A 14,158-nucleotide genomic window follows, 5' to 3' on the forward strand; every position below is an offset into this window, starting at 1 on the left:
GAGAAGACAATAGAGATCGAGAGACAAGGAGCGAGAGATAGAATAGGAAAGAGACGATGAGGACAGGAAGCGGAATGTAGGAAAGTTGAAGAAAGAAAGCAAAACGAGACTGGAGAGGGAGAAAGAGAGAAAGTATGGTGAGCTGGTGAGAGACAGTAATTAGCATAAAGTCATTAATATTCATATTCAGGCCGTGAGCTTGAGAGACAGATCACTTTCAGGTCTGGGTTAAGAGTGTCATCTCTAAATGGCACACTACAGCTTATAAGAGCGTGTGTGTGTGTGTGTGTGTGTGTTCACACAAATAAACTGCCGTGATGTCCTTTAGTGAGAGCAATTCATAAACACGAGGCTGAAACTCTAGGACTCTAATAATCTGTAATTAAAGTCACGTGACAAAGCCACAGTCAATTAGCGCAACACCCACACACACACATACACACACACATATCTGTATGTAAATGTTCCTGCTTATCTGACATATGGAAATTGTATCAAGATAAACACACGTATAGGGTGTATATATATGGAATACAACCTGCGGGGGTGTGTTGTTATATCACAACGGCCTCAAGTGTTTTATGTTTCTTATGGAAGAACAAGTTTGTAAACGATAAATAACTAGAATTATACTTCATAATTTTTTTATCATTTATGTTGTGGAACATTAGTGAAAGAGCTAGCTCATGTTTTCACATTTCCGGCATACACCCTTATCTAGAGCAACTTACTTTATCTACTTCATTGAGCAAGTGAGGGTTAAGGGCCTTGCTCAGGGACCCAGCAGTGGGGGCTTGGTGGACATGGGATTTGATCTCACAACCTTCAGATCAGTATTCCAACTCCTTCACCACTAAACTAGCACTTCTCACAGTTTTCACTTCATTCCAACAACAGTTTGTCACGTTACAGAGAAACCACAAGCTCCTCTGTCCTGAAGATGTAGGGTTTAAAATGCACTGAGACTGGAGACTCCTTCCAGAACCCTCTCTTTACAGAAAGCCTCATCACATCATCTGAGTAAGCAGTTACTACAAAACCGCTAACATACTGGAACAAGCTCATTGGTGTAAAGCCACTGGAATCCCAGTGCAGAAGATTGGCGCTGTAGTGCATTATCTTACACATTTATTATAGAATTTCCAACAGGAGAATTAATTTAAGGTTTTGCATCAGTAAGGAATTCCTTCCCCTATCTCATCATTAATAGTGCTAAACTATTAATGAGCACTTAAGCTAACACTAGCACACTGTGATAACGCGCACACACACACACTTCACACCCTGAGAGGACAGAACACACCGATACTGCGAAATCAAGAGCAGAGGTGCTAAACTATTAATGAGCACTTAAGCTAACACGTTAGAACACACACACACTCGCACAGACACACACTTGCACAGAAAGACAGACAGATTGTATTGCCAGACAGTCTCACTGCAGGAGTCTAATTTCACTGACTGTTCAACTCAAAAGGCAAAGGGAAACTTTAAAAGTGTTTGAGAGAGGTGTGCTGCATGTTGGTCATTTCTAGTGTTTAGAAGTCATTGAGTACTTAATGAATAAATAGACACACACACACACACACACACAGTCTGTAATGAGTGACTAATTAGTGAGCAAGCAATTTTAATGGAGTAATGTTTCTGACATCACATACTTACTGTAAGGCTTGCGTGTGTCACTAGTCTGTGTGTGTGTGTGTTAGCTTAAGTGCTCATTAATAGTTTAGCTTGCCAGATCTTGATTTCACAGTATCAGTGTGACCTGTCCTCATGGGATATAAATGAGTGTGTGTGTGTATGTGTGTGTGTGTGTGTGTGTGTGTGTGTGCGTGCTTTCTGACCTAAACGGATGATACACAGCCACCATAATGAGCTGGAACGCGCACTCACATATGCACACTGATTCATAAGCACACCTGGTGCACAGACATCTCCCCTCAAGGCTCCTGGTAGTCACACACGCACAAACACGCACACACACAGATGCGCACACACAAACACACATACACACAGTTGTGTAATTAAAGAGAAAGAAGGAAAAAGAGAGAAATAATGAGATTGAGAATAAAGAAAAGAAGAGAGATGCAACAGAGAGAGAGAGAGAGAGAGAGTGTGTGTGTGTGTGTGAGAGAGAGAGAGAGAGAGCGAGAGAGAGAGAGAGAGAGAGAGATTTTTATTCAGAATGGGAAATGAAACAAAAGTCCTCACACACACACACACACACCATTGTTGCATGTTTTTGATTAAGAGAATGTTACCAGACCCACAAATAGCTTCTTAGTAAAAACACCACACACACACACACACACACTAAATGTTGTGTTTGGTAGTATTTTCCAAGCAGTACAGCAGTTGTAGCTGAGTTGTAGCTATGGTAACAGTAATGTCTGTTCTGATTGCATATCTCTCGATTACCTTATTTGATCTGTTTGTTTTTTTAATTCACAAGTCTGTGTAGATGTCCCATCTTAAAATGCGGCTCTTATTACGGGTTTGATTCACTGGCGCTGTTTGATGATGTCATCAGAGAGAGAGAGACAGCGAAAGAAAGACACAGAGAGAGAGAGAGAGAGAGACAGAAAGACAGCTAGAGAGAGAGGCGGGGGGGTGGTACAGGGAGAGACAGAGAGAGAGAGAGAGAGAGGCAGACAGAGAGATTGATGAAGAGAGACAGACAGAGAGAGAGAGAGAAACTGTGAGTCTGTTGTGTTGATGGACAGCAGGTGTATGGAGGGATTTTGAGGGAGGTTTTGTTTCTGTCTTGAGTTTATTCAAAGGAAAATTTCAAAAGTCCCCCATCTCTGTCTAAATACCCCCTCACCCACCCGCACCCAAACACAACCACCCCCGTCCCCAGAGCCAATAAAAGCAGTAACAAAAGCTCAGAGCGCCCAATCAGGTTAATGGCTTTAATAGATTTAATGGAGTGTTTTCTTCTCTCACTGCTGTTGACACATCTCTGTGTAGTGTGGCCAAACACTGCTCGAATGTGTGTGTGTGTGTGTGTGTGTGGCGTTGCGCTGTCTCTTTGCAATGTCAGAACAAAGCGGCGGAGAGAGACAGCAGGAAAAAAAATCAATTAAGCAAAGAATAAAAAAGACAAAGTCACAGTGAGCGCTGGAGTTATCAGCTTTTAATAAAGTGTGTGTGTGTGTAAGTGTGTGTGTATGTGCGTGTGTGTGTGTGTGTGTGTGTCAGTACGGATGATGAGCACTAATTTAATTGTCATAAAGCTCAGTAAGGACATGGAGACAGACTCCAGATGTTAGATCTCAGTGTCAAGTTATATGTTTCCATAGCAACAGCGCATTATGGGTCATATTTACTTGCTAGGTACAGTATCTAGTATTATGGGATGTTTGAAGTTTTTAAAGTTCAGTGTTTTGTATTTGGTTGAAGTTTTGTGGTGTTTGGTGTGTTGTTTTTTTTTGCTGTTGTTGTTTACCACTTGATCTTTGGTGTTTGATGTGTTGTTTTGTTGTTTTCTGCTATTGTTGTTTACTGTTTGATGTTTGGTGTGTTGTTTTGTTTTGCTGGTGTTGTTTACCGTTTGATGTGTTTTGTTGTTTTGTTTTGTTTTGTTGTTTACTGCTTGATGTTTTGGCTTAGCGTTTGATGGTCAGTGTATAACAATAACGTTTGCAGCATAAAAGTAGAAAATGTAAACACAGATGTGTTCCCAGGATGTTTGGTGAATTGAAATTTGGATCGTTTTTCTGCTTGATGTTTCATTTCAGTTGGTATTTTATGTCCGGTTTCATTTTTATAATATTTTCAGGCTGATCGTTTGACTTGGTCCATGTAGTTTAAAGGAACTGATGATTAGCATTTGAAGTTGGGGTTTGATGTCTGGTGTATAGTGTTGAGTATTTCGTGTGTAGTATTGATTACCTTATCATCATGTGATGTTCACTGGTTAGTACTGAATATTTGACTTATGACTCTGAGTATTTAATATATTGTGTTTGGTTTCTGACCTGTGATGTGTAGCGGTCGGTTTTGGCGCCTGGTGTTTTCTTGTGTTGTGTTGAGCATGTTAACGTGTGACATTCAGTTTCTGTATTTGATGTGTTTTTGTTTGTTGTACAGCACGGAAACTAAAACCAAGCTTGTGAAACATTTGGATAAAAATCTTGAACTAATCTCACCTGCCTCAGGGGCAGCCATTAAAGCCAAGTCATTAAGTCCGTAAAAATTCTTCTAGTCTTAATAATGGTGTTTTTATACACACACACACACACACACACACACACACACACACACACACACACACACACTGTCTTTAAAAGGGTTGGTTGTTGGTACAAAGAAATATTTTAAGAGGTTTGTAACCTTAAGCAAAGTGTGTGTGTGTGTGTGTGTGTGTTGGACACTCTGACTCTCTCTGTTATTAGCTCAGCTCTGTCATTATCGGATTAGAGAGCATGTGTGTGTGTGTGTGTGTGTGTGTGTGCGTCAGCAGGTTTTTTTCTGTTTTGTGTCTGAAGCAGCTTGATAATGAGTGTGTAATCCACTCGTTTAAGTTGCACACACAAACACATGGATCTGGAATGCTAATCTGAGTTAGGAATTCTGGGAAGCTGAAGTTTAATGCCATGTGCTGGTATTCAGTGTGTGATACTTTCACTAGCTAGCAACCAACCTATAGCAAACTATAGAATCCTACATGGCATACCAATGGCTAGATTAGCTAGTAACACACTTCAGCTAGTTTATGAAATGACATTTATTTTATTATTAAATTATTAAATAATTTTTAAGGCAACAGGATAGGTGTGAATTGAATGTGGTGTATTGTATGGCCAATCATGTGTGAGAGAGAATTTTGTACACGTATATGTAACTGAGTGTGTGAGTGTGTGTGTTTTGCCTCCTTATCTAAAACACAGTTCGCAAAGCTTTGCTGTTTTTCAGCACCGCTAGCAAAGTGTTCACAATAGAGAAAACAGTAGAACACACACATACACACCGTTCACTCTCCTGAACATTATGCTGTTTTTCCACTGACTCAGAACACACGCACACGCACACACACACACACATATTAGTGTTCATATATGCACACATAAATGTGTGTACATATAAATCACAGGAGACTGGGATCAGAGCAGCAGAAGAAGAAGCATCATGGTGGTCCTTGGGCTTGAAACCCAAACTTCAGATCATATAGCCTTAAACCCTGAGCCACCGCTGCACTACACAAATAAATTCATTAGTGTGTTTGTTGTTTGTTTTCAGAAACATTAATGGACACCAAATGGGCCACAACAGAGCTGGCGTGGACCTCACATCCCGAGACTGGGGTAAGTGTCTGTCTGTATGTCTCTCTATCTGTCTGTCTGTCTCACTTACTCTCTCTGGCTCTCTCTCTCTCTTTGTGTGTGTGTGTTTCTGTTTGTCTCACTTACTCTCTCTGTACCTGTCTCTCTCTCTCTTTGTGTGTGCATATGTGTCTATGTTTCTGTTTGTCTCACTTACTCTCTCTGGCTCTCTCTCTCTCTTTGTGTGTGTGTGTTTCTGTTTGTCTCACTTACTCTCTCTGTACCTGTCTCTCTCTCTCTTTGTGTGTGTGTGTTTCTGTTTGTCTCACTTACTCTCTCTGTACCTGTCTCTCTCTCTCTTTGTGTGTGTGTGTTTCTGTTTGTCTCACTTACTCTCTCTGTAACTGTCTCTCTCTCTCTTTGTGTGTGCATATGTGTCTATGTTTCTGTTTGTCTTACTTACTCTCTCTGTACCTGTCTCTCTCTCTCTGTGTGTGCATATGTGTCTATATTTCTGTTTGTCTCACTTACTCTCTCTGTACCTGTCTCTCTCTCTCTGTGTGTGCATATGTGTCTATGTTTCTGTTTGTCTCACTTACTCTCTCTGTACCTGTCTCTCTCTCTCTTTGTGTGTGCATATGTGTCTATATTTCTGTTTGTCTCACTTACTATCTCTGTACCTGTCTCTCTCTCTCTGTGTGTGCATATGTGTCTATGTTTCTGTTTGTCTCACTTACTCTCTCTGTACCTGTCTCTCTCTCTCTGTGTGTGCATATGTGTCTATGTTTCTGTTTGTCTCACTTACTCTCTCTGTACCTGTCTCTCTCTCTCTTTGTGTGTGCATATGTGTCTATATTTCTGTTTGTCTCACTTACTCTCTCTGTAACTGTCTCTCTCTCTCTCTGTGTGTGCATATGTGTCTATATTTCTGTTTGTCTCACTTACTCTCTCTGTAACTGTCTCTCTCTCTCTTTGTGTGTGCATATGTGTCTATATTTCTGTTTGTCTCACTTACTCTCTCTGTAACTGTCTCTCTCTCTCTTTGTGTGTGCATATGTGTCTATATTTCTGTTTGTCTCACTTACTCTCTCTGTAACTGTCTCTCTCTCTCTTTGTGTGTGCATATGTGTCTATATTTCTGTTTGTCTCACTTACTCTCTCTGTAACTGTCTCTCTCTCTCTTTGTGTGTGCATATGTGTCTATATTTCTGTTTGTCTCACTTACTCTCTCTGTAACTGTCTCTCTCTCTCTTTGTGTGTGCATATGTGTCTGTGTTTCTGTTTGTCTCACTTACTCTCTCTGTACCTGTCTCTCTTTGTGTGTGTGTGTTTCTGTCTCTCACTTACTCTCTCTGTACCTGTTTCTGTATGTACATCTGTCTGTGTTTCTCTGTCTGTCTCTATCTGTTTCTCTCTCTGTTTGTGTATCTGCCTTTCTGTCTTTCTCTCCATCTCTCTGGAATCTATTTATTTCATGAAATAGTCTTACACATAAAGCCACATAAAGCAGCACAGTCTGTAGTGAAGATAGGGGTTGTGGAACTTCGAGTTTTTTTATATTAGTTCTCTCTCTCTCTCTCTCTCTCTCTCTGTCTCTGTCTCAGTGGGAGGAAGTGAGCGGCTATGATGATGCCATGAACCCAATCAGGACGTACCAGGTGTGTAACGTCCGAGAGCTGAACCAGAACAACTGGCTGCGCAGCGACTTTATACCGAGGAAGGATGTGCTGCGAGTGTACGTGGAGCTGAAGTTCACTGTGCGGGACTGTAATAGCATTCCCAACATTCCCGGCTCCTGCAAAGAGACTTTTAACCTCTTCTACTATGAGTCTGACTCGGACTCGGCCACCTCCACCAGCCCGTTCTGGATGGAGAACCCGTATGTCAAAGTGGACACCATTGCTCCGGACGAAAGCTTCTTCGCACTGGAGTCTGGACGCGTCAACACCAAGATCCGCAGCTTTGGTCCACTCTCCAAGAACGGATTCTATTTGGCGTTCCAGGATCTGGGAGCCTGCATGTCACTCATCTCCGTTCGGGTGTTCTATAAAAAGTGTTCCACAACCATTGCCAACTTCGCTGTGTTTCCTGAGACGGCAACTGGAGCCGAGGCCACGTCTCTGGTGATTGCCCCAGGGACTTGCGTCCCCAACGCCGTGGAGCTGTCCGTCCCTTTGAAGCTCTACTGTAATGGAGATGGGGAGTGGATGGTTCCTGTGGGTTCCTGCACTTGCATGTCTGGATTTGAACCCGCTACTAGAGAAACACAATGCCAAGGTAAGATAATGAACAATATACAACACACAATTTAAGCCATGATACATAGAGTTATAGGTGATAGGGGATTCTGAGGAATTGTGTGTCACTTTAAATCTTATAACTGATAATCAAGTCATGCCTTACACACTAACTTCTAACGGTGCGATTTTGTCTTTATCGCTCCAGATGGCTTATGCTAACTGGAAGTGTGGAGCCGGTTTTTCTGGTCTGCACAGGAGATTCAGATACTTAGCCTCAATTTGAGCAGAACGAAGGAGTGAATAAGTAAATGTCAGAAAGGGAAAGAGAGGAAGAGGGAGAGAGAGAGGGTGAAAAAGGAGAAATCACACTGAGGTGAATTTAAGTGCAGTGAAGTGAAAACCACGGGTACTGGAAAGGTCAAAGCGAGAGACGGAGTGGAAATGATCCGGTGAAACTTTAACTCTCTGTTCAGGACAAAATGACCCACTTTATTAAGTATTTATTATAACATAAAATAAAAAACCCCACTACGGACACAAAAAAGGGATTTTTTTTTGTTTAATTCATTTTAATGAACAGTGTGAAAGTCTGCTGTTTATTAGTGATGGTGATTAGGGGCGGAGCTAAAAGCGCTTTTAAGTGCTGATTGGTTAAAAAAAATGACTATAATAAACAGTCTCGTCAGGTTTGTGCTAATTTTATCACCAGCACTTTTTCTTTTTGGATTTTACTGACTGCAGCTTTTTTTTTTACCACTTTGCTTTTGCTGTTGCTATGGTAACCACTTCAGATGTCTTGGAAGTTGGCTTGGAATAAACTTTTGGGGTTTTTTTTTTTAGTTCCTGTTTTTGAAACTTTTTGGTTGCCTTGCTTCCTGATTTTAAAAGTGCACTGGAAAATTTGCACTGGCACTGACATGAAGAGAAAATAAATTGCTATCAAATCTGCACAGACTTCGTGAAGGCAACGCTAAGTAGTGTACACTTCATTAGGGTTAATGCAGTGAGGGAACATGAGCATAGACTCCAGCTCCCTGTTTAAAACCTCATTTATTCTCGCAGAGCAGCTGAAGGTGAAACCGGCCGGAGACTGGAGCTGATAAACTCTCACTAATCAAACAACCGGATAGGAAAAGAGGAAAAAATCTGTCTTTCTCACTCACTCTCTCCATCTGTCTTTATCTCCATGTTGCTCTCTCATTCACACATTAATCTTTAGTCATGTTAATACTCCACTGAGCAGCATGGAGATGTTGCAATGAATATTAAATCTGTTCGATTCCTTTCTTGCTTGTTTACTTTCTTCTTTATTCACTACATTCACAATCAGGAAAATGTTCCTCTTTCTCTGTGACTCGCTCTGTGTGTGTGTGTGTGTGTGTCGTTGACTTTTTCTTTGTTTGGCTGTCTGTCTGTCTCTTATTCTTACCATGTCTCTCTCTCTGTCTTCCTGTCAGACTGTTCAGTCTATCTATCTATCTATCTATCTATCTATCTATCTATCTATCTATCTATCTATCTATCTATCTATCTATCTATCTATGTCTGTCTGTCTGTCTGTCTGTCTGTCTGTCTGTCACTCTCATTACCTTCTCCACTGTGTCTGATGTTCTACTATCCATCTTACTATATCTATCTATTTCTCTGTCTGTGAGTCTCTTTATCCTTCTGTCTGTTTGTCTTTCTGTTTGTCTGTCTGCCCTCCTTTCATTCTCTCTCTCTTTCTCTCTCTGTCTGACATATGAGATGTTATATCAGTACAGCTTGAAGAAATGAAAAAGAGCTTATGGAAAACACCTAGCTTACTTTCAGGGGGAAAAAAACTCCATTTTTATCCTCTTCACTTTTTTTTAAATCGATTTTTCTTGGCTCTAACTCTGGAGAAATAAAAGCAGGAAGAACTCAGAGTCAGTCAGTAAAAACTGTGTTAACTCTTAGCCTTGAAGCTGTTGAACCCCTGATTAATGGATAAATAAACAAGAGTAGCACTAAAATGTTAGCTTTAAGCGCTAATGGTTTAGGAGTTTGTGCTAATGTGTTATTCCTTCAGGTCCAGAAGTCCAAGATTACAGAGAGGGGTTGTTAAAAACTCAAACACTGTTTTAAAGACACCAGTAATGTTATTAGCATTTAGTGCTAATTGAGTTAAACATTATATATTCCTGCCTCGTAGCCTCTATTAGCACTGTCTGCGCTGAACAGTGCTAACATGCGCAGCTAATCATGCTAGCTTTTACACTCAGTGGAGTTTGACTGTGTTTTCATTTCATTTACAGTCAGGTTAATGTGTGTTGTAAGGTGTGTGTCATTCATACAGTTATGTGTGCTTTTTGCAAACTTTTGGACTCAAGTGTGTGGTGGTGTTTCTTCAGAAGTATACATAAAGATAGATAAACATGAAAGCGGCTTTATCGGAAACTCGTAAACACTGCTACTAATAAAAACGCCGCTATTATAAAGTGAAAAAATGTTCATTCAAGATTCTGTGGACGAATATCCTGCAGAGAAATGTCACTGTCTCACACACACACACACACACACACACAGAGTGTCATCCATAGTGCCGAAATAAAGCAGTTTTGTTGAAGATCATGTGCATTGCATTAACTGTGTGTGTGTGTGTGTGTGTGTAGCATGCAGTCCTGGTCTGTTTAAGTGGAAGCAGGGTGAAGGGCCATGTACCCCATGTCCTCCAAACAGTCGCTCGATTTCTGCCGCTTCATCCACCTGCAGCTGCAAGAACGGATTCTACCGAGCTGACAGTGACACTCCTGACACCGCCTGCACTGGTGAGCACACACACATACACACACACACAAACACACACGCATGCACAAAGCCATGCTGTGGATTCTTACTGTGGAAGATTTATAAGCCTCCTGTACTAAAACTTAATTAGCCGAGTGCTTATTTGCTCACACGCACACTTAAGTAGTATGAATGCAGCCATAAAACTCAGTAACACAATAGAGGATCAGTACAACCCGCTGCAGCACCACACACACACTGACACTCTGAATTCCCTGAACATATGCTCCTCTGACTGCCTGTCTGTCCGTCCGTCTGTCTTTCTCTCTCTCTCTCTCTCTCTCTCTCTCTCTGTCTCGCTCTCTCTGTCTCTCTCTTGGTCCATTTATCTGTCCATATGTCTCTTTGTATCCCTGTCTTTGGATGTCTGTCTCTGTCTTACTATCTGTCTCCTTGTCTGTCTAGCTACTCCCTTCTCTGTCTGTCTGTCTGTCTGTCTGTCTGTCTCTCTCTCTCTCTCTCTCTCTCTCTCTCTCTGCTCTGTGGGAGAGTCAAACACAGCTGATAAACGTGTGCAGCACGGATAGACAGATTAATTCCCACTCCCTAGAAAGAGAGGAGCTCAGTACACACATTCAGTGTGTACTTCATAGATTGTGTGTGTGTGTGTGTTAAATTAGAGGAGTTTAGAGAAGGTCGGAGGTGAAAATTAGGCTTTCTTTCATCTCTGCAATGAGAAAAAGTCACACAGTAGGATGCATGAAGTCAAATACATAATGACACACACACACTCCATAATTCAGGCCATAATTTTTTAAATATTTAGATTTATTTAACGATATTTATTTATTTAATATTTAATTTCCCTTTAATGCTTTCATTTTATTAATGCTTAATAATTTAACAAAACAGTAATAATAATAATTTTATTCCTCACAGCGGTGCCGTCTGCTCCGCGTAGCGTGATCTCCAACGTGAATGAGACGTCTCTGGTGTTGGAGTGGAGCGAGCCGAAGGACCTGGGTGGCCGTGATGATCTGCTCTACAACGTCATCTGTAAGAAGTGTGTGACAGAGCATGGAGCATGCACACGCTGTGACGATAACGTGGACGTGTCGCCGCGACACCTGGGCCTGACAGAGCGCCGTGTGGCCATCAGGAACCTGCAGGCACACACACAGTACAGCTTTGAGATCCAGGCAGTCAACGGAGTGTCCAATAAGAGCCCACATCCACCACAGTACACCTCCGTCAACATCACCACCAACCAAGCTGGTGAGAGAGCGAGTGTGTGTGTGTGTGTTTGTGTCTGTCTTCTCTATCTGTCTCTACCTGTCTGTTTGTCTCCTCACTCTGTAATTTGTCTGTAATTTGTTTTTTCTTTTTGTCTCTCTGTCTGTTTATCTCTCTCTCTCGCTCTCTGATTGTCAGTTTGTCCATCTCTCTTTGTCATTCCCTATTTCTATATCTTCCTGCCTGTGTCTCTGTCTTTCTCTTCCTGTTTATCTGTTTGAGTCTCTCTCTCTCTTACTCTCTCTCTCACTCACTTTCTCTCTCTCTCTCTCTCTCTCTCTCTCTCTTTGTGTGTACTTCTCTCTCAGTCTTTCTCACTCTACCTGTTTCTCTCATAACTGTTAATTCAATGATGTCATGAACAACAGCTCCATTAAATCACACTGAATTGTGGGCTGTGTCCCAAATATGGCTTCAGAAATAAGAAATACAAGGGTTTTTTTGCGGGTTAGTGGGGGTTCAAACACACCCACTGCCTCACACCAGTGTGTGTGTTGAAGGCAGAGGCTTTTGATTTTTCATATTTTAGGGTTGCTGAGACTTAAGTGCGTTTGTGTTTAAGATTATTTCTGATTATTATTCTCACACGGCCACCGGCTGAATATTCACACAGCTGAACTGAGCCTGTAAGAAGAAAAGCAAACAGAGCATCGCTAATCTGTGGCGGCCATCTTTACCCCCAAGGAGCATCCCGGGGTGAGGGAAGAGTCCCCATACAGAGCATTGTTCTCTAACCGGGGGGGATTTAAAGTGGGGGGTAACAAAGAAAAAAACAGAAGAGACACATGATCAAAGATCTGAGGATTAGACAGAGAGAGAGAGGGAGAGAGAGAGAGACAGAGAGAGAGAGGGAGAAAGACAGAGAGAGAGAGATGTGGGGATTAGGAGAAGGGTAATGACAAAAGACAAAGAAATGCAGGAAAGCAGAAAAGGGGAAATGCGAAGCCGAAGAGGGAGAAAGGAGAGAACAATTCATAAAGAAAAGAAAGAGGGAGAGAAAGGAATGGACGAGGAGAAAAGGCGGAAAGTGTGCGAAACCCCAAGCAGAATGAACAGTAGAGGAATGACTGGATAAGAACTGTGTGTGTGTGTGTGTTTGTGTGTGTGTGTGTGTGTGTTTGTGTGTGTGTGTAAAGGGTGTGAACTGAGCTTTCCAGTTTGTCATTTGTGTCTCTTCACACTAGGGATTTCAGAACCCATTTTCTCCAAGGAAATACACACACACACACACAATGCCTTTCTGCTAATCCCAAATCTGAACTCTGTGTGCGTGTGTGTGTGTGTGTGCGTGTGTACTGCACTGTGCACAAAGGGCATGTGTTTGTTAAAAAAGGAATCATTTTTACTCCAGATGAATCATGTCCGTTCGTATTTGAATCTATTGAATCATTTTATTGAAAATGAATTCATGCATCGTCATGTTAAATCCTGCAGAATCATATAAGACTGAATCTTTCTACTGAATCAGTTCTACTGAATCATTTTGACCAGAGTATTTGAACTCAGCACCTTGAACCGAATAGATTTTTGTTCATGGTCAGCGTTATTCACATTTTTACATGAATTTTGAATTGAATTGTTTTTCATTCATTATTCTTTCCATTCAGCTCCATCTGCAGTTCCCACAGTTCATCTAATGGGGGCTTCGGCGAGCACCATGAGCCTCTCATGGCTTCCACCAGAAAAACCAAATGGAATCATTTTGGATTATGAAATTAAATATCACGAGAAGGTGAGTGAATCACAGAGTCATGAGCATCATGTACTGAATCATTTGGAATAACATTCAATCACTTTGAATCAGTAATGTCAGATTAATTTATTTAGTAACTAATGATTTTGTCTGTGTGTGTGTGTGTGTGTTTGTGTGTGTGTAGGATCAGGGAGATGCAATTGCACACACTATGACGGCTCAGCGCAGCTCAGCACGGATCGAGGGGCTGAAGGCTGCGACAGCATATGTACTACAGGTCCGAGCCAGGACGGTGGCTGGATATGGTCGCTATAGCAACCCAACACATTTTAGCACCAACCACCAAGGTATGCATACACTGACACACCAACTATACATCCACATGTCCTCCACACAGACACACTAAAAGACAAAGCTATCTCATTCTCTTTCTCTGTCTGTCTCATCACCTGTCTGTCTCTCAGTGGACCCAGAGAAGTCTCTGCAGGAACAGCTCCCACTGATCGTGGGTTCTGCTACGGCTGGTCTGGTTTTCATCATCGCCGTGGTTGCCATCGCCATTGTCTGCCTCAAGTAAGAACTCCACTTTTCTTTCTTGGAGCCCTTCATCTTCATGGGTGTGGATTTAGAACAATACCCAAATACTGTGTGTGTGTGTGTGTTTGCCCATGTGTTCTTGTCTATGTCTATGCGTTTGGGTAGGTTTGGCAGTTCCGTCATTCCAGACAATGTTGCCATGTGTCTGTCAGAAGTCTGTGCTTTATCACACATTCACAGTTCCCTAGATGTACACTACTAAGTGCACTATATGGACTTTTGGACCGAATAGCTGTTTGATTCTTGGACTTAAAGTTGCTCACTGGATCATATGAATTGGGACAGAGTTGAAGGTTTCCCTGTCTATCTGACAGTCTTTG

The 14,158-nt window shown here is 41.7% G+C and overlaps 1 protein-coding gene across 4 annotated transcripts in view; it reads left to right on the plus strand.

Moving 5' to 3' along the window:
* LOC131360469 (ephrin type-B receptor 3-like) overlaps positions 1 to 14,158 on the plus strand; it is a 38,137-nt gene that overhangs the window by 14,639 nt on the left and 9,340 nt on the right. For all 4 annotated transcript variants that reach the window (XM_058400981.1, XM_058400982.1, XM_058400979.1 and 1 more), the window contains exons 2-8: positions 5,245 to 5,309; positions 6,872 to 7,544; positions 10,141 to 10,296; positions 11,195 to 11,530; positions 13,156 to 13,280; positions 13,426 to 13,588; positions 13,706 to 13,814. In XM_058400981.1, coding sequence (XP_058256964.1) covers positions 5,245 to 5,309; positions 6,872 to 7,544; positions 10,141 to 10,296; positions 11,195 to 11,530; positions 13,156 to 13,280; positions 13,426 to 13,588; positions 13,706 to 13,814 — 1,627 coding nt within the window. The remainder of the gene's footprint in view (positions 1 to 5,244; positions 5,310 to 6,871; positions 7,545 to 10,140; positions 10,297 to 11,194; positions 11,531 to 13,155; positions 13,281 to 13,425; positions 13,589 to 13,705; positions 13,815 to 14,158) is intronic.

The sequence above is a fragment of the Hemibagrus wyckioides genome, linkage group LG10 (assembly GCF_019097595.1).
Source record: "Hemibagrus wyckioides isolate EC202008001 linkage group LG10, SWU_Hwy_1.0, whole genome shotgun sequence".
In the NCBI taxonomy this organism is placed as follows: domain Eukaryota; kingdom Metazoa; phylum Chordata; class Actinopteri; order Siluriformes; family Bagridae; genus Hemibagrus; species Hemibagrus wyckioides.